Genomic DNA, 20,412 nt, shown 5'->3' with positions numbered 1-20,412 from the left:
TTTTTGACGATGAATTTTGATGAATTAGACAAAATGCTTTTTCAGTTATATTTGAAGTTTTCAAAAAGGGGAATTATTCAAAAATCTCCTATTGAACATAGTTGTTAACCATGGTTTAAAAGATGATAGTTAACATTGTGGGAATGGCTGTATATGCCAAAGTTGAGATAAGTTGTAGCCCGACCTAATTGGTTTCTTTTTCTGTGTTAAAAAGAAAGTTTGTTTTATGTTATGTATGAAACAAAGAGCCATCAAATATTATCAAAATGAAAAAATGGAGTTAGCAATTATTTATCAAAACGCAAAAGCTCATTGTTATTACTACCCCTCCTGTTTATTTATATTAAATTTTTACTAATTTATCTATTTATTTTTTAACAGACTCTGAGCAATAAAGTTTCAAGGGATCCGGGTTCTAAATGTTTACGTAAAAGTTTGGAAACAGCACCTATGTTTCATATTTTATACTTCAGTTCATTCATATCATCCGGTTTTGTTTCAAGCTGAAGTTGAAAATGACAGCGATTAAGCGGCTATATCCAGCTATAACACACAAGTCATTCGAATTTGAAAAAAATACACATACTAATAAAAACGGCGAACGATTATATCTGAGTGTTAGATATAGATACGGTCAAAAGTAGACAGAATCTTAACCATATAAATATATATATTTCTTTGCTTCAAGGCGTTCATTCTAGTTTTGATGGAAAAGAATATATCAGAAAATATATCAAAAGTAGGCAGTAGTTATATCAACTCATTTTCTGAACTACAAATGTGTGTGTGTCTGTTCGTGTTTAACGTTTTTTGCAACAATTTTTCAGTCATATAAACGACTGTGTCTACTTGTAGCAGTGAGCACAATGCATAACTTTATAGTGCTGCCTCACTGGAATATCACGCCGTAGACATGTGACATGATACCCCACCCAGTCACATTATACTGACACCGGGCTCTACCCTTTTAATGCTGAGCGCCAAGCTAGGAAGCTACTAGTACCATTTTTACGTCTTTGGTATGACGCGGCCGGGGATCGAACACACGACTTCCCACACTCGAAGCGGACGCTCTACCACTAGGCTACAGAGGCGGTTCTGAACTACAAGTAGATTTTTAATTGTTTAAATATGACTAAAAAGCTAGATGCGAAACGAAATCTTTAGCATACAAGCTTTTAAGCGTCAACGTTTAGAACAAAAAGACGTGGCGTCGTCAAGCATAATGTTTGACGTTACGCTAGATGGCGCTGAATTACGCCTTCTTGACCTTAAATATTTTTCTGAAGAACAATACAAATGTGAGAATTTTATTTGCATTATTTCAAAAGTCATTTTTAATTCGTATTTAAGTCATTTTTAATTCGTATTTGATCACAAGACAAAAGACGGTGACAATGTATAGACTATGCAAAAAGAACTACAGTGTTTCAGTATGGCATTTTACAGAAAACACTATCATCTTCAATACAGTGCCATGGTATCTTTGTATCCAACATTTATTCTACATATTCAAATATTTTATTGATTAAGATTTAGTGTTACGAGTCCATTAAGTTGTTTCCTCATCTTGTTCATCTGTACTTGTTGCTGACGTCGTTGGATTGTAACCTGTAGTGGAACTTTGACCAATGTTGAAGTGGGTTCCGCAGTCGATGATGTAGTTCCATTTGCAGCCGATGTAGGAGTTGATGATGTATGTGTGGTTTTGCTCGTTGTGGGAGCTACGAATGATGTCGATGTGGGACTCGTAGCCGATGATGTAGTTGTAGCTGCAGCCGAGGTAGTAGTAGTAGTAGTAGTAGTGTGATTGTTTTCGTAGTAGGTGCTGCGGAAGATGTAGAAGTTGATGCTGCAATAGTTGTTGTAAATGTGACCTTTCTCGTAGTAGAAGACGTGGCCTGTGTTGAAATGGATGCTGAAATCGATGATGCGACCGATGTTGGATTAAATGTTGAAATACTTGGCGTCTATACGTGCGAACTCATACTTGCTTGTGTGCCCGACGTGGATACAACCGTTGTTGATGCAGATGCATCACCGCTGTGTGTAGTTGCAGGCGACGATATAGTAGTTGATGACGAACAGATTGAGGTATCTGTGGACAAAATGTTGTAGAGAAAATAAGAACACACATTTATATAAGTAATATTCAAACCGATTTAAGTTTAGTTAAATATAAAAAAAAAAACGAAACGAAATATGTAAAATCGATGTCACTGTGAACCGTAACATTGATATAAATGATATTGACACGAAATGATAGGGGAAAAACATCATTCATATGTTCCTTACATTTGCCAATAGTAATAATAAGTAAGAATAGTGGTAAATAGTAAAAGCAAACGAATTATCTGTGGTAATTTTTGTCGAAACATTGCTATATATTATATAGTATTATAAAGTTCTTTTTTTTTCATTCTATTCATTTCAAAAGCTACAGTGACTCTGTTACATATAAACATTTAATTACAAAATATGATATCCTGTCATTACTAAAACATTAAAATGTAATATGTGTTGTCTTTGTCGTTAAAATAAAACAGAAGGAATAATAGTTAACGTAATGAACAAAAAGACCTACCACAAATATAAAATAAAATAAGAATTTCAAAAGCTACAGTGTCTCTATTATATATAAACATTTATTTACAAAATATGATATCCTGTCATTACTAAAACTTTAAAATGTAATATGTATTGGTAACAGCTAAAATATTCCTAAATTGAATTACACTACACAAAGTAAGTAGTCAAAATTCACTATTTTGTCGTTAAAATAAAACAGAAGGAAAAATAGTTAAGGTAATTAACAAAAAGACCTACCACAAATACATAGTAAAATAAGAATGGCGTAACATTTTCCAGCCATTGTTTTCACCACCATTTACAACCAAATCTTTTAGGGATTTTAAGAAATGTTTGATATGAAATGAAATAAATGAATAAAATTGAATCATATACAAAGCTATAAACTTCTAATTTAAATTATAAGTATTTACCAAACATAAAAAGGTGTTAAATTAGGTCTTGAGTGTACTTTAAAATTTGCTAATTTATGAGAAGAGCTTGCATAACAGGTACTTCTTGGCCTCTTCTCTCATTTATATTGACATAATGAACAAGGAGCTGGTATAATGGATAATAATATGAGATTCATGTCGTTCTTAATTTTTACCGACGACCGAATATCTGTATATCAGAATGAAACCAATCCGAATAAGCTACATCAGCAACAGTCATGCTTTGTGTTTCATAAGAAAAGTTACACATATTAAATACTCTTATTCATAATGCATATTTGATAAAAATATACTTTACGAAATATATTTACAGTTGTTTAGATAAGGAGTTTTTAAATCATCGAGCGTGTTGTCCAGGTTTTAAAAAGCATTTATTTGCATCAACGTTTCATGGTTTATTCTATGGTTCATAGTTAAGTATATCTAAATTCAAAAGAGATTCCTTAGGTAAAAAGTCTGGCTAGCTGTAAAGCTGGACACGTTTTTCCTTTGTAGGAGCTTTCAATGTTTTATATTATGTCTTCAATTTATGTCATTTCCTTTATTATATCAACTGTGAATACTAACAGCGTTGTTAAAGTATTTTTATTTTAAGGTACATCTTGTTGATCTTAGTTTAGTTTAAACATATTTATTTCACATATATGTACATATAGTTACATAAACATATATTACATCTGTATGGATAGGATTAGAACGATGTCTGGTATATTTGTTGTTTTTTGTTGTTTGTACTGCCCTGAGCTTTAAGAGTGAAAAGAATATAAAAATAATCAAAGCACTGAGAGTACTGATGTGGGCAGCGGTTGACAGCTTTTGGTAATGGGCATGAACAGTTAGCTTAAGTTTGGTGATTCTAGTTAAACTACTTTTGATTAATAAGCATTTTCAACCTTTCTTTTACCAAAATCAAGGGGTAAAACTTTGCTTTTACTGTTACAAAGGGGATAAAATAATATTTGAGCAAAGCTCGTTTGCTTATTAAAAATTTTGTGAGGTTTAGTTAATTTTGCTCAAAACCTTTTTTGAATTATAAGCGTTTTTTAAACAAATCAATGGGAAACACCCTGCTTTTACCGGGACAAGGGGAATAACAGTAAATGTGAGCAAAGATCATCGACTAATTGTTAATTATGTGTTATTCTGAGATTCTAGTTATAACAAGAGTTGTAGAACACTTGCATGACTTAACTGACAAGGAACAGAAATTATTTGGTCACTGCGTACTGGACACTTAATGTATTGATCTTAAATCAATAATCATGGGACATTTACCAGTCTTAAATGACCTCCGTATCAAATGTAATCTTAGACCAAAGCATAATCTAGTTTTCTGGCAAAAAAGTTCTATTGTCAATTTGATATTGACCTTTGACCTACTGAACTCAAAACCAATAGGTGTCATTTGCTGGTCATGACAATTCTCTCGATCTCATGATCCTAGGCCCAAGCGTTCTCCAGTTATCATCCGGAAACTGATTTGTCTACAGACCGACTAACATCCATCATCAAACATTAATATTTACAATATACCCCTCCTCCTTCGAATGAGGACAATTAAATTTCAAATTAGAAGATGCACATGTCTGTCTTCCTAGTCCCCCAATGCATTGTCGTACTAGGCAAGAAGTCAATAGAGGATAGGAGCGAAAGACAAAGAGGCACTAATGTTTGGCTGCAATAGAGATCATCTACTTGGCATGTCCAATCACCCGACGAAGTTACAAAATTCTGGGTCAAATGGTTCTCAAGTAAACCGTGTTCCATGTTCAGGCCCCTGTGACCTTGATCTTTGATCGAGTGAGTCCAAAATCTACAGGGGTCACCTACTCTGCATGTCCAATCATCCTATAAGTTTCAACATTCTGGGTCAAGTGATTCTCAAGTTAGTGATCCAGAAAGAGTTTTTCCATCTTCATGCCTCTGTGACCTTTCCCTTAAGTCAAGTGACCCCAGAACATTAAGGGTCATCGACTTTGTAATTCCTTTCATCGTGATTGAATGTTCTGTCTCAAATGTTTCTAAAGTTATTGGTTGGAAACTGTTTTCATATGACCTTAACTTTTGATCAAGTGATTCAAAAATCAATAGGGGCCATCTACTCTACAATCATCCTATGAAGTTTCAACATTCTGGGTCAAGTGGTCCTCAAGTTATTGATCAGAAACGGGTTTTCCATGTTCATGCTCCTGTGACATTGACAGGTGATTTTTTTTTCCAAATGAGATCTCATCTTGGTAAAAGCAGGCTATGAATATATTATACATAAATTACATAGATAAAAGACACTTCAAAATAGTTCTTAAACTAGACACTTCAAAATAGTTCTTAAACTAAAAACAACCATAAACGAATATTTACAATGCAATGCAATTAAATGTTTCATTCAATTTCAAAACAACCAAAACAACTACTACTATCTCCAATTTCAGCACACATCATGATCTTCGGGTTGCATTTAGTCAACTTTCAGCTGTAGATTAATATAATATGCCTCATAATCATGCCAATATTCATGTTTTAGTGTTGTTATATTTTCTGGTCCTTTGGGATCATGGAGTCCATTCAACATACGTGTAATAAAGTTCTGCTTAAGCTGGCGCTAGGGGCACATTTCATTACCTCTCATCAACAGACTCAATCAAACCGAGTCTAGCTGCTATTATTCTTCTTGACTGCATTCTATGCATCCAGAGGATCTTATTACGAATTTTATTGTTCAAATTCAAATATTAAAAACTGGAAATTTTCCAACTTTGTTTGAATGATCTCAAATTATTTCATTGCAGTTTTCCAAATCCCGCTATTTTATAATTATCCGAGAAGAAATCGTACGCCAGAACGTGAATATTTGGGGACGAAAACACCGCAAATCTACCGGCGATTAAAAAAGCGAATTTGTTAAAAATAATGTTTCTTTCGAATTAATTATACTCTTTCATGATATGTCAATCACAAACACCAGCTGGAATGTAATATTAAATCAAATTGAAGTGCATACGATCGTATTATCGGGAAACAGGTACGAATTTCTCGCCCCCACACCACCCCCCATCCCCCCCCCCCCACGTGCAAATAAAAATTATCTACGTAAATATTATGAAATAATCGTATCTTTCTCTCTGAAAAATAAATAGGCTAACACCTCTTCTGTTGATTTCATGCATTATATCTTTCCATAAGCCCATTTCTATGCGACAAAGTTCAACGGATGCTTGGGTGCAATTTTATCCGAAAATAGAACGCACGCCGTGCTAGTTAGATGTTTTCTGATCATGTGACCAAAACAAGCTCTTTGGTGTTGTTATGATAATAAAATTTCGATTAACTTTTCTAGCAGGAACTAAGTTTTAATTTAAAACGTTCACAAAAGACGCAACTTGGTTTTAATATCGATTATAGATGTACGCGGATGGTGATGAAGTAGCCTACTATACTATATTTTCGTAGGTTATTTATAGTTTATTTTGGTCACGTGATGATGAATTGTTTTGGTCATGTGATCAAAGCAAGCATGCTCATTTTCATACGCGTTGTTTTTGTTATAAAATATAGATTACGGCAAATTTGTACTTAAGCAGTGTATGTTTTGATAAAGTTAAATCTCAGAAGCTTTCTGAAAGTTAAACAGACTTGAATTACGTAAAAGTTATGGAGGACATGGAACTACTCGTTCTTCGGTTTCGGATAAGCATTTTGACTGTAAATTTGTGGTATGGTAAATCTGTGGTCACGCTTCGCTGCCCACAAAAATGACAAAAAACTCTAACGATAGAAATTCTTTACAAAATGTATGAAAGTGACTGAAGGTGGGAAGGATAGAAAGGGAGAAAAGAAGGAAGGGACAAGCAATGCCTCATTACTGGTGAATTGGATATGTTTAAATCATTGGAGAAATCTCTTGCTGTTTGATATATAAGATTGTACTAATGTAAAAAATAGAGCATTATCTTGATCTGTAAGAGCTGGATCCCCAAATAATAGTGTATCCAGGTTAATGTTAAAATTTTCAAGACTGCCAAGCAGAATTGTACGAATGTCATTATAAAACCTGCAGTCGAAGAAAAAGTGAAAGTATGTCCCAGTTTTACCACAGTTGCACAAAGGTGTAGGGGATATGTTTTTCAGAAACAGATGGTAGTTTAGAGAACTACATTTTGTACGAAGCAGTGTGAAGGACCTGTAGCTTTCTAGTACCAACATAGTAGTGGGATGGGATTTTGTTTTTGTCTTTGTTCAGGTAACTTTTAAAAGAAGACAGTGATGCAGATTGTCCATTGTCGAACATTGAGAGGCAGTAAATTCCAATCCCGAATTACCGAAGGTAAAAAATAATTAAAATAAAGTGTAGTACGAGCTTGAACTCCGCGGACATCTTCCGAGTTTCTAAGGTTGTATCGAGGTTCATTTGAGTGGGGAACAAGGGTGGAGAGGTAGTCGGGTGACTGATTATTTACCATTTTATAGAAGAGAATGAGTTTATGCTTATACCTTCTGTCTGCCAGTGATTCCCATTTTGTTTCGTTCTTTAAGTTTTCTAAAGAAACAAGTTTTGTAGCGAGATGCGGGCGCATTCGTTCTGAATTTTGTCAAGTTGGTCCATTTCATATCGAGTAAAAATACTCCAGACAGCATCAGCATATTCAAGGATTGGCCTCATAAAAGATGTTCAGGTACTTCGAGAATCTGCTGACCATACATAAATGGAGCAGGGTGGTGTTCTTGGCTGATTTTACGAGAGATAAGGACAGACTCCGATTTAGAAGGGTTGAATGTTACTATAACCATTTTTCCGCCCAGTAATGTCACTTTGAAGAAGGTTTGCAGCCACATTTGGTTTATCAACGACAATATACAGACTAGTTTCGTCAGCAAATAAGTTAACAGACGAATCAATCTCAACAACAATATCATTTATGAATACGAGAAAGAGAAGAGGACCCCAGATGGATCCCTGAGGAATACCTGCTCTCACAGTCACCCAAGAAGATAAAGTGCCAGGAAGAACAACACATTGACGTCGATTTGAAAGATAATCCGATATCCAAGAGAGAAGAGAGCTACTTATACTTACGTGTACGAGTTTTGATAGAAGGCCCTTGTGCCATACTTTGTCAAAGGCCTTACTAATATCAAAACATACATTTCGTACTTCAAGTCCATCATCCAGTGCTTTAGAAAACGTGTTTTATATGTAGGTTAATTGATTCACAGTAGAGTCATCCGGTATAAAAACAGAATGGGCAGGTGTTAGGTATTGAATATCTCTCAAATAATTGAAAATATATTTAAAAATAAGACGTTCAAAAACTTCTTTCGATTGTATTCAAAAGGGAAATTGGACGGTAGTTACTTGGTAGTGAAGCATCATCTTTTTTGAAAACAGCACAAACATGAGCTTCTTTCCATGTATTTGGGACTTTGCTACTTTGTAAAGATGCATTGAAAAGATCACAAAGAGGACGTGAAAGCTCATCAGATGCTTAATGAAGAATGTGATTATTAATGCCATCTGGGCCTGCAGCCCAACTGAGTTCATCTTAAGGTTTAGGAGTATATCACCAAAACACAGAAATATTTTATAAACGAACAACATCGTTACCAATATTTTACCTGACCATTACATGTTCTGCCGTACTGTCCCGTACTGAAAATATTCTGAAAAAGTTGTCCCCCTTTGAAAATGAATGCCATTTGTAAAGAGATAAAAATAAACAATCGCTGAAAACTGTGTTCCACCTAGTTATGTGAAATTTCAACACTCGCACGATATTACAAATGCATCAAAACAAACATGTGTAACAGTTCCTTGAAAATGGTGAGTTTTTAAAAGCGCTTGACTGTCTGGAAGTTGGGCCTGTTTAAACAGTTCTTTTTTCGGAATTCAATGCTTATATCAGTATACTGACACTTGTTTTGTAGAGTAATATAAGTAATTTACACGCTATCATTACAAAAACAACATTAAATTCCGAAAAAACGAGTCTAAATGGGACCCACTTCCGGGCAGTCAAACGCCTTCAAAAATTCACCATTTTCAAAGAACTGTTACACATGTTAGTTTTGATTCATTTGCAATCGCATGCGAGTGTTGAAATTTCACATAATTACGTGGAACACAGTTTTCAGCAATTGTTTATTTTTATTTCTTTACAAATGGCATACATTTTCAAAGGGGGACAACTTTTTCAGAATATTTTCAGTATGGGACAGTACGGCAGAACATGTAATGGTTAAGTAAAATATTGGTAACGATGTCATTCGTTTATAAAATATTTCTGTGTTTTGGTGATATACTCCTAAACCTTAATTAAGCATGGATAAAAAAAGACAAATCTAAAAATTTGCATCGGCCGGGAATCGAACCCGGGCCGCCCGCGTGGCAGGCGAGCATTCTACCACTGAACCACCGATGCAGCTAATCGATTGCTCCTTCACATTTTGTCATATTTTTTAAGATTGGTTGACAGCTTTATGAAGTTTATTGTTTTTGCCTCCGGCGTATGACAACTCGCGCTCAAATACTGTACATGCTAGTATTTATTCAATCAATATGATGGTATTTCCCCCAGTTTTTCAGTCTATTTATTGGCCATTTCATATATTATAATCTTTGATATTTTGCTGATTTTGTTATCCCAAGGTTCCTCTTTTGAATAAAACAGCATTTAAGAAAGAACTTAGATGCGTTCAGCGTTGTTAAAGTATTTTTGCACACAAGAATTGATCAATGTGATTTCCAGGTCCATTTTGTTAAAATTAATGAAGCTTGGATTGAAAAAGACAGAATATGTATTCTAAAAATTTGCATCGGCCGGGAATCAAACCCGGACCGCCCGCGTGGCAGGCGAGCATTCTACCACTGAACCACCGATGCAGTTACCTTTAAGCGTTGCTCTATTACTTTTTTGTCATAATTTTTAAGATTGGTTGACAACTTGATGAAGTTGAGTTTTTTTTTGCATTGCGGGTATGGGAACTCGCGCTCAAAATACAAGCTGGTATTTATTCAATTAATATAATGGTATTTTCCCCTGTTTTTCAGTTCCATGCTATTTATTTGTCGTTTGATATGTTTGAATCTTTTGTATCTTGCTGATGGTTCCTGTTTTCAATGAAACATCATTTCAAAAAGAACTTTCATTCATGCTGGTTTTGTCATATAAGGAAAGCACAGACTAAATTGGAATGGTAATACTTTCATTTAATATATCGGCCCATTTAGAACTACTACATATAGTGCCAAGAAAATAAGGAAATACTGACAGATCAACCGAATGAATTATTACATTTTGAACGCCCTTTAGCGATAATCAGATTGTTAGATGACCGGGATACAGAGACAAACTGCGTGCTTTGCAACAATACCAATGTATAAAATTTCTATTGAATATTTCTTTATTAAATTACTAGTATATATATATTAGTACATTAGTACACATATCTTGTTATATGACTGCGTAACAACAGACATAATTTTTCTCTATATTATGAGGGTTGATCCAGAGGTAATGTCATTAGAACCATAACAATGTGTAAAATGACAAAAAGAGAAGAAAACGCATTACCTAAGTACTTTGATCAATTTGTAATGTTTTCTGAAAATATCACATTTTTGCTTATTTATCAAGAGATCGGCATGCTTGGTAACGGTGTTCGCCGCACGTCACTGTCGTTATTGACGCAAAAATATTTTAGCATCATATCAATAACAGGCCTTAACTGCTTAGCAAAGTTGAACTAGCGAGGTTATCACAGTTTCACGGCTTACTGCTGTTAGACATTACTTCACATCCTTACCATTTTGAGGTGCATTAGTGCTAAGTCAAATGGTGCTTTCCTTTGTTTGGTTTGAAACCCGCTATTTTTGCGTGCGGCGAAAAGTGGCGAGTGGTGAAATTGTAAGTTTTATTTATCTAAAACGAAACAACACTGTAAAATGATAAATAATCTTCTAACGCGTAAATCTTAGTATAATTTCTATGATATTATAAAGATAAGAATGCGGGATGGACGCAGTGACATCACTTCTTGATCAACCTTTGCATTTTGGACATTACTGCTTAAGACAAATATAATAGTTCCGCCAAGACAAGGTGCCGATTTGTATCATATAAACATTATATAAAATGGTGACTTCAAGATTTGACTTTTCCAAATTCCTCCTTTATTTGAGCAAGTAACTTTGAGTCTTGAAGGATTTCAATGGCAGTGGCTGCAATGGCCTTAGAGACAGCAATCGTATACGACTGTGCTTCCGGTGAACCTGAAACGATACAATCTTCCGATCTTTAGTATTTGAGTTCGAATTTGATTGATAATAGAGTGACCGCCTGGCTTCTATTAAGGACCAATTTTGAAACTTGAAGGCATAGTCTTCGTATATAGATTGACCGCAATTATGCTCTAATGAGACTTAGAACTGGAAATAATTTTTTTCCTCCGTATGTATTACAGTTAGGTAGAAACCTTTATTTAGACAGTGTGGCAAGCTGTTTCACATATTTATTATATAGCACTGTACGCAAGCCGGTAAAACGTCTAAGGAAGTTCGTGTTATACGTTTTGCGATTATCTAAAAAAGACAGGAAATTTTAGTATAATTTGACTGTGTATACTGTTACCTGAAGCGACTGCAAAACCTTTTGTGTGGTTGACCGCATCAGTACCAATATAAAACATAGGGTGTATGCTTGGTACTTCATACGACACGTTTCCCATGTCGGTAGATCCTGTAGGAACATTGCCAGCGTAATGGGCGACTCCGTGTTTGTCAAAGTCAACACCCAATTCTTTAGCATTTCTGTGATACACGTCACTCATAGTTTTGTTGTTTTTCATATCGTAGTAAGGTTTTCTTGACCAGCAAATCTCAACCTGGAAGAAAGTATCTTTTTAAATATCAGTTTATATAACAATGTTCAGCATGTTAAAATCTTCATTATTTATTCTTAGTGTACTCATAACACGAAAGGCCAGCGGAATGCAAAAAAAAAAAAAGAATGCCACTCCTCATGCGAAATCAATATTGAAGCATCAGTTGGTGACAATTTACAAACTAAAACATAAACAAGGTTGCTATCCAACATGACCTTTTCTGTGACGAGATCACGCCTGCTATTATTCTCAGTGTCATTTCTGGTAGCTAATAACCGCGATTTCATTATTTCTGAATAAATGTCAAGAAGATTTTAGAACATCTGAAATTGTAATAATTTTGTGAAAACCGTCAACGGAAAGACTGCGAATTAATGTTATAAAGTACTGATATTTGCACTCGCTTCAGTGGTTTAAACTGTGTTGGTGCAAAGTGACTAATATTAAATGAAAATTGCTCACCTATTTATTATCGAACACTCTTGCATGATTTTATGGTTGATCTTTATCTCCGCGCACACCCAAAACACACAACAACACATCTTACGTCAGATATAAAGCAAGACTATGATTCTGTACGGCGCTTTTTAAAGTCTACTCAACATTTTATCGAAGCCCTAACCTCAAAATAATTATAGAACTTATCAAACCAATCTATGTATAATTACTCGTAAGGCTATAAATCATTCACCTAAATCATAACACTAGAGTTTAAAATGGGACTGAGAACTTGACTAGATACTCAACTGTGCACCCTGTAGCTGTTGCAGCACTTTTAAAGCAGAAGTCTAGTTTTTCCATCAACACACTTAGCTCCTCTTTACTCGGGGTTCGTGCATAAAACTCTAATTCTGTTAGATCAGGTATAATATTTGGTTTCGTTCCACCGTTCTTGATAACACCTAAAATGTATTTTTCACATGTAGATTTATATCACTTATTTTCCCTGGATTTAAATCACTACAACACTGCCATGTTTCATCTTTAAATGTATAGAAAACATCAGCATTCGTATTAAAAGAAAAGCATAACCAAAAACGTTATTATCTGTCAGCTTTGAATTTATGTTTACCAAAATGAGAGAACATAGAAAATCATTAGATATAACCGTGAACTCTCCATGTTGGTTTAAACTGTTGTCTATGGCAAGATACATTCTGGTAACATAACACAGCAGCATCAAGGGCGTTAACTCCGTTCCAGGGGAATGCACTAGCATGAGCGGCGTGTCCATGGTATTTGACAGTAACTCTGAAATTCAAAGACTTTTTATAACGAAAATTATGGATAATTATAAGATAGATTCCTCCTTCCTTTCAGTAATACCTTAGGTTTTACCCATTAGTTCTAAATTTACGTCTCAAGTATTTCGTCTGATTTTTTAACATAAACATAACAGTACTTTAAATAAATACAGAATTTGTCACATTTCCTAACTTGAATTCTGACTTGATCAGTCAACAGCACGACGGGGATGCAATAAAGTTAAATGAGATTATTTGGTTATTGAATATAAATACGCTAAATGTCTATAACATTCGCAAGTTAACATTTTGAAAATTTATACGTGCTTAATTCGTTTTAAGTATTATTTTTTTTCATAAATTTATCAGCCGCAAGGCGATGTACATCAAGGAAGATGTGTAAAGGTGCCAATGAGCTTCATGCTTAAATACACTGAACTCTAGATCGTAGGACAACAACAACAAAAATGTGTTTTTAGAAATCAGGAAATAACGCCTATATATCTCAGAATATATGTTATGGAAACACATAAAATTTAGTTGCTTTTACTATTATTTTCTTTCAAAATTGAAAATCGTTTGTACCGGGGTACAGGAGGTAAACTGCCTTAGTTATAAATCTTGATATTGAACGACCGTCAAGTACGTACTCCTCCGTGGTGTATTAGCCAAGAGCGCGAGAAAATGTATTGCCGATTGCCGACCCGGGCATGTCTCTTTCCTTGATTCAACAATTTTTAAGATAAGTTAAGAAACAATAATATGATCAAACTTCAACTTTAACGAAATATTATTTTAAGCCAAATTCTTGAGGTCAGTCCCTCAAAAGTCACTTACTAAAGAACAGTTAAATTTCATTACAGAAAACTTTTTCTACATTTATGTGGGTCAAAATTGTTTTCAATATTGAAGCAACCTATACGAAATTTTACAGCTGTAAAAGACCTGTATTTTTGTTCAAAATTACAGTCCCGATTATTTCAGATTTACACCTGTAGACTTTATATAACATTGATTTTACAGCTGTAGATTTCAATTTACAGCTGTAAAACGACTGTAAACAGGTCGAATGCCTAAATGTTACAGCTGTAGAAATATTACCGGTGTTGAAAATTGAGGGTGCATTATTTCAAGGGACGAAAGCAGAGGTACAAACATTTTTAGGATGAATTATAATTCTCTAAAAAGGGTAGCAGTTACTACAAAAATGGCAAAATAAATAATATAGTAACTAAAGAACAAAATGTATTCTGTTTACAGTATAGCAATTGCAAAATTCAAGAGTATGAAACAAGGTAGAAACTATGCATCAGATCTTATAAAACTTTCTTGGTCATGAAAACATATGACAATCTTGTCATTATGACTTTTAAACTTATCAGCTTCAAATATAGTGTAAAAAGTTGATATATGTACTTAAACATGTCCTTTTACAACTATATTATATGATTAAACATTTGCACTTACTCCACAACAGTTAAAATTCCAATATTCCAAATTTTAGATGATGTGGTGTCTCTGTGAATTTCAGTCACAGTTTAACTTCAATTGCTCGAACTCGAATCTTTCGAACACCCGGGATCGCTCAAACTCTTCGCCCGGTCCCGAATTTATTCCTTCTTTATTCTATATAGTTCTACCTCGGATCGCTCGAACTTCAAAAATTCGAACTCTCGAACTCATTTGGTGGTCCCCTCGGCTCAGTTACAGTGATTATTACACCTATTCAGTCGAACAGACAATTTGTTGCCGGAAGGTCTTGCGTTTGCAAAGTTTACAAAATGTATATCCCGCCAAAATGCATTAAAGATGGCTGACAATACTCATGTTTCTCTCCAAACAAGTTACAGCTGTAATTTTTAGACATGGCCATTTTACTTTCAACTAATTTTACAGCTGTATTTTTGAGACCTGCATGTTTTACACCTGTAAATTTCAACTGTATTTCTGGTAATTTTTCACTTACAGGTCTTTTACGGCTGTAATTCCAAAATACAGGTCTTTTACAGACGTTTTACAGCTGTAAAACATGTCCTATTTTCGTACAGGAAGAAAATCGGCGTACTTTTAAAGTTTTCGATGGGAAAATACCACGAAACCACTAAATGTTGTCCTCGACATTAGCAATTATGAAAATAGCATCTATTAGATAACCTGTGCACATGGGTAGAAATCTTTTGCCGGATGTAAACAATGTCATGATTTTAGACCGTTAGATACCGAAACAGGAAAACAATTAATGCTTTGAAAACCAAAATATACATTATTTTACTGAATTCTATGAAATACTGCTTGCGGCCGTCTTTGTTGATTTCTATATCCGAGATATTTTTTGACTTACGGGAAAAACTACGAAAACACTGTACTTTCAATTTCACGTTCTAAAAACTGGTTCCGGTCCTTCATGAAAAATAAGCATTAACAAAGAAAAAAATGAACTTCAGATATTACAACTGCATTTTTCATAGTCTGAAATATAAGTGCTTGCAAAGCCATGGAATGTAACTTTAAAGATACAATAACATGTTGCACGTACTGGTCAATAGCAAGAGCATGAAACGCATCCTGGTTGAATGGAGCCGGATGTGCCATCAGTGCAACGTCGACGTCCTTGAACACTCCTGCCTCTATCATGTCAATTTTACCACCACCGCCTTCTTCTGCAGGGGTTCCAAGAATCGTGAGCTGAAGTTAAGCATGTGCATATATCAGTTAAATGTAATATATATTTGGTCTCATTCACATAAAACGGTTCACAAATACATAAAACTGGTTCACATTTATACAAAACTGGTTTAAATTCACATAAATCAGGTTCTCATTTACACAAAACTGTCTCATCAGATTAATTTGTATTAAACAGTTCCTTACCCTGAAGTTTTAAGTATTGCTCTGCATAATACATCACTCTCTTTACAGTTTCGTTTTCAGCGGACGAAGTGTAGAATTTACAAACATTGGACTATGCTAGTTTAGTAACTCGAACATATTTGTCAATATCTTTCCTTGCCGCGACGCAAAATTAAACCCATACACACATTTGACAAACATCCCATCTTTAACTTTTAAATCGCCAAACGGTTTCTCGCTGCTATTTAAGGCGGTTCGTATATTTTTACCCGCTGTATGACCCACCTTGCTAAGCTAAGCGGTTTCTCGCTGCAATTTAAGGCGAAACTGATACCTTTACCAACTGTATTGCATACCTAGCCTAACCAATGGTTTCTTGATGTCATTTAGAGTGGCTCAGATACATATATCGGCGATACGACATATGTTAGCCTCTGGTTTCTTGCTGCTGTTAAGATCGGATCAGCCTGATACCTATACTAGTTGAATATCCTACCTTGCCCAGCGATTTCTCGCTGCTATTTAGAGCGGCTCTGATACCTATACCAGCTGCTAAGCCAACCTCTGTGATCAAGTTATGTCCACAAGCATGTCCAATTACAGGTAAGGCGTCGTACTCGCATATCACTACGATATGTGGACCGTCTGTACTGTCGCCAAATACCGATCTAAAATACAAAATTGTACTATTTTAGTGGTGGACAAATATCCAAACAAAAAAGTTATTGAATATCGCTTTGGATGCGATGGTATTCTGTTATCGAGTTCCAATCAACCTGGTGAGGTTGAGCGGGGCGGGCTGGTGCAGAGTACTGCGTATATAGCATTACCACAGGGTTGCATTCTGTGTTTCTAAAAGATCTTCATTCTAGCAGTAATAATGCTGTTGACTTAATTGCCGTAATTGTGTACACATTCCTGGTTTAATTTCATGTAAAATTATGACTGTGAAAGACTGTGAAGTTTGTTATAGGGATAAAGGCTATTTAGGTTATGTTAAAACAAATTGTTACAAGTTACAACTCAATGCATTCAAATAACATCTTGGATTAGATAAGATCAAAACAACATGCGAATAAAAATTCTTATATTTGCATAAGTAAACATATGGTTTGCCTTAAATCTGTTTAACGAGTAAATTTTGTGTGAAGCATCCATTAAGAAATGTGTATTAATACATGGTTTAAGTTTATTGGTACTGTGGTAAACACTTAAAACACTACAGGTAAGATTTAGTAGGGTACGGTAGCGTTAAAGGGCCTCCGCTAAATTCTCAACTTTAATTTGTTGCTTGCATAAAATATTGGTTTTCCACCTTTTGATATAACATGAAACTTGTTAACAAAAATACTGGTATATTTCCTGTCATGACATTTTTGTTTGTATTGTCATTTTTTTTTATTCTGTCAACAAGTTTTGGTAAAGTAATCTTTACAGAGACAACTTTTATGAGAAGAGTTGGAGATAACAATAATGACTAAAATACGAAAGAACATTAGGTACGTTTATTAATTTTTGCTCGAAATTTCGAGCTAACTTTACTAACTCGAGATTTCGACAGATTTGCTCATAGATTTCGAGTGAGTAACTAACGCGAAATTTCGTCTCTCTAGAAATGTTGAATTACGCTACTTGGAAATTTTGAGATTTCTAACTAACTCCGAGCTACCAACTTGTCAAAATTTCGAGTTACATAATTATAAATACCGAGTAATTAACTCGAAATTTCAACTTAGCATCATTCGTTTTTAATCAGCAATGTTTGAACTTTTGTCCGTTTTGTCCACAAGTCAAATGTAAAAAATGTTAATCGGCTACTTCTACCTATACATGTATACATTGTACCCATCATGCAGGGACCTCAGCATACACTACCATACACGAATGTATGACCTATCGTTACCTCTTGAGTTACTTCAGATTTCAAACATTGTCCGATACATACTTACATATACATATATTGTATATTCCGTTGATACTCCTAAACCTACCTGATATAGTCAAAATATGAAACATTTAAAGTTAACTTCTGTCTAATCTAGAGCTTCCCAGGTTCCTGATCTTGGGCGGAAACTTAACTACACGTTCATGTAGAGAATGGCTACATTTTTTCCATGTGAGATCAAAGTTTTCCAGACTCAATCTTTATTAAAACATTGATATGTTTTAACAGCAAACGCTGCCTGGTCATCATACAAGACCCAGTAGGGCAACCGGAGGTCATCATAAGGTATGTAATCGTGGTCAGGACCTATATATTAACGTATACTATGGTAAATAGCGGCTCGAAATTTTGACTTAGTATCTCGAAATTTCGAAATGGTAACACACAATGTCGAGTAATGTATCTCCAAATTCTGTGTTAGTATCTCAACATTTTGAATTTATGTACAGCGAACTGCTATCACCGATGCTCTGTCGTTCTTGTTGTGAATGAAATATGCAATATACAAATTAATAAATCTACGGGTGCACTTCTTGCCATGATAAGAAAAAATTGTCTTCGCGTCTTCATTTTTAAATACTTTTTGGTAAAGTAATCTTGGTTGAAAAACGAACCTTAATTTTTGGCAGCATCGGTCTTTCGCAAAGTTATACACATTGCTTTGTACAATATCTCACTTACTGGTGTAAGCTTCGCAAATTAAAGAAACCATGAACAATTTTCGACACAATTTAAAAATCGACATGACAAAATATCTGTCATAGCAAGAAATATATCAGCAATTTTTTTAAAGAAGTTATATTAGTGAACGTAATTGCTGAAACCTTTAACAAACAGAAAATGCACACATATCGTTATGCCTAGAGTAAATGCAATTATGGTGATTGAAAACAATTTCAATAGACTCTTTTTTATTTCAGTTGCGTGTGGGTCGCACATTCAACAGATGTTTATTACCAAGCACGAACTGCAGACTGATCAAGCACAATTTAACTAGATATAACATAAATGACTATACATAAACGACATAAATGCATTACCTAAACCCCGTTTTTGTTATGTAATTTCTTTCAACTTCGAATCCATGTTTCTCAAGAAAGTCTGTGATATTTGCATGTGCTTTGAATTCTTCATAATTCTCCTCAGGATTTTCCCAGATGTCTTTGCTGACTGTCTCCAAATCTTTTATGATAGTGTCTATTGCTTCGTTTGCCTTTTGCTTTAGATCTGTCATTCTTTCTGATGTCTAAGTGAAGACACTAAGAAATGATATAAGGTTTTAGCAAGTGCAAACGGAAAGTCAAAACTAATTGTTATTTAATTGATGTAGGCAATATACGGTTTCCGTTTCAGAAACGTTTCCAAATGCGCTATAAACTTTATAGTACTCTCAAATTAACCAATTAATATAGTGAAGTTTGACATTTGAAGAATATCTCAAAGCATTCCACCTTAATATCGGTCAGATATAATGTCTTAAAAATGCGAATTCACAGATGTACTTACTTTAGACTTCATTTATCAATCGGAGAGTCATTCAAATCACGTTCTACTATGCGATAAATCTACTAATGAGACACATTTACATACACAACCCTGACCCAAAAGTTAATATAGTTTGTGTATAAAGACAGTTGCATAAAGTGCAAATAAAACGCGGTATGATAGAAATATGAGCCGTGCTATGTGAAAACCAACATAGTGCGTTAGCGACCATCATGGATCCGGACCAGCTTGCGCATCCGCGCAGTCTGGTCAGGATCGATGCTGTTCGCTAATGATTTCTCTAATTGCAATCGGCTTTGAAAGCGAACAGCATGGATCCTGACCAGACTGCGCGGATGCGCAGGCTGGTTTGAATCCATGCTGGTCGCAAAGCCACTATGTTGGTTTTCTCATGGCACGGCTCAATTATGACGTTGTCAAATTTATTCAGTATAAGAATAAGAAATCATGCTTCAATACAACATGGTTATCGGAATTGTATGTATAAAGCTAAACTGCAAAATTTATTAGGCAGGAAATTAACAAGCGTCAAAATTTAACAGATAGATAAATGGTTCTTTAGAAGAAACATTTACTTCTAGTAGATAAGCTTTCTCCGTACCTCAAAATTCTGTCAAACACTGTCAAAATATAGTGCTGAAGTTACAGTTTTACAGGTTTTAAGTAAAAGAGGATAAGTGAAGTTCATTTTGATATATATTTGTTCTTTTAAGGAGGTAGGTTACCTTGTTACAAGGGTAAATTCAAATTAGTTGAACCGCAGCATTCTTTTGTATTTCGTGTAATATGAAGTTTTAACTGCTACAATCTCAATTTCGTTTGTCTCTGTCCCTTCAAGTTAAATTTTTATCCAGGTTTGAAGAACATGACCCTCCAAAGGTATTTCATATTGAAAGAAGAAGGAAAATACGGATATTTAACACTTTTCAGTGTATTTTTGTTTCATCGATATCCGTAGAAGTCTGCA

The 20,412-nt window shown here is 34.7% G+C and overlaps 1 protein-coding gene and 2 non-coding genes across 3 annotated transcripts; all 3 read right to left on the bottom strand.

The window, feature by feature from the left end:
• Positions 1-9,368: 9,368 nt before the first annotated feature.
• On the bottom strand, positions 9,369-9,439 carry Trnag-gcc (transfer RNA glycine (anticodon GCC)). Its single transcript has one exon. It is a non-coding gene; the product is annotated as a tRNA-Gly (tRNA).
• A 390-nt stretch (positions 9,440-9,829) lies between these two features.
• Positions 9,830-9,900, bottom strand: Trnas-gcu (transfer RNA serine (anticodon GCU)). Its single transcript has one exon. It is a non-coding gene; the product is annotated as a tRNA-Gly (tRNA).
• A 498-nt stretch (positions 9,901-10,398) lies between these two features.
• On the bottom strand, positions 10,399-19,337 carry LOC123552457 (peptidase M20 domain-containing protein 2-like). The gene is made up of 7 exons (XM_053541965.1): positions 18,980-19,337; positions 16,491-16,662; positions 15,681-15,829; positions 13,009-13,151; positions 12,648-12,802; positions 11,648-11,900; positions 10,399-11,289 (listed from the first exon to the last, which is right to left on the bottom strand). Exons 1-7 carry the CDS (start codon positions 19,171-19,173, stop codon positions 11,162-11,164), a joined length of 1,194 nt encoding a protein of 397 aa, XP_053397940.1. The 5' UTR covers positions 19,174-19,337; the 3' UTR covers positions 10,399-11,161.
• Positions 19,338-20,412: the final 1,075 nt, after the last annotated feature.

The sequence above is a fragment of the Mercenaria mercenaria genome, chromosome 4 (genome assembly GCF_021730395.1).
Source record: "Mercenaria mercenaria strain notata chromosome 4, MADL_Memer_1, whole genome shotgun sequence".
Taxonomy (NCBI): domain Eukaryota; kingdom Metazoa; phylum Mollusca; class Bivalvia; order Venerida; family Veneridae; genus Mercenaria; species Mercenaria mercenaria.
The sequence above is the reverse complement of the archived record's forward strand: the minus strand, read 5'-3'. Positions and strand labels throughout refer to the sequence as shown.

Coding starts and splice junctions, on each gene's coding strand:
- LOC123552457 (XM_053541965.1), bottom strand. CDS start 19,173: ATGACAGATCTAAAGCAAAAGGCAAACGAAGCAATAGACACTATCATA. Junction 16,663..18,979: donor ATAACAAAAACGGGGTTTAG/GTAATGCATTTA, acceptor TTTGTATTTTAG/ATCGGTATTTGGCGACAGTA. Junction 11,901..12,647: donor CAACAGCTACAGGGTGCACA/GTTGAGTATCTA, acceptor ACTTTCTTCCAG/GTTGAGATTTGCTGGTCAAG.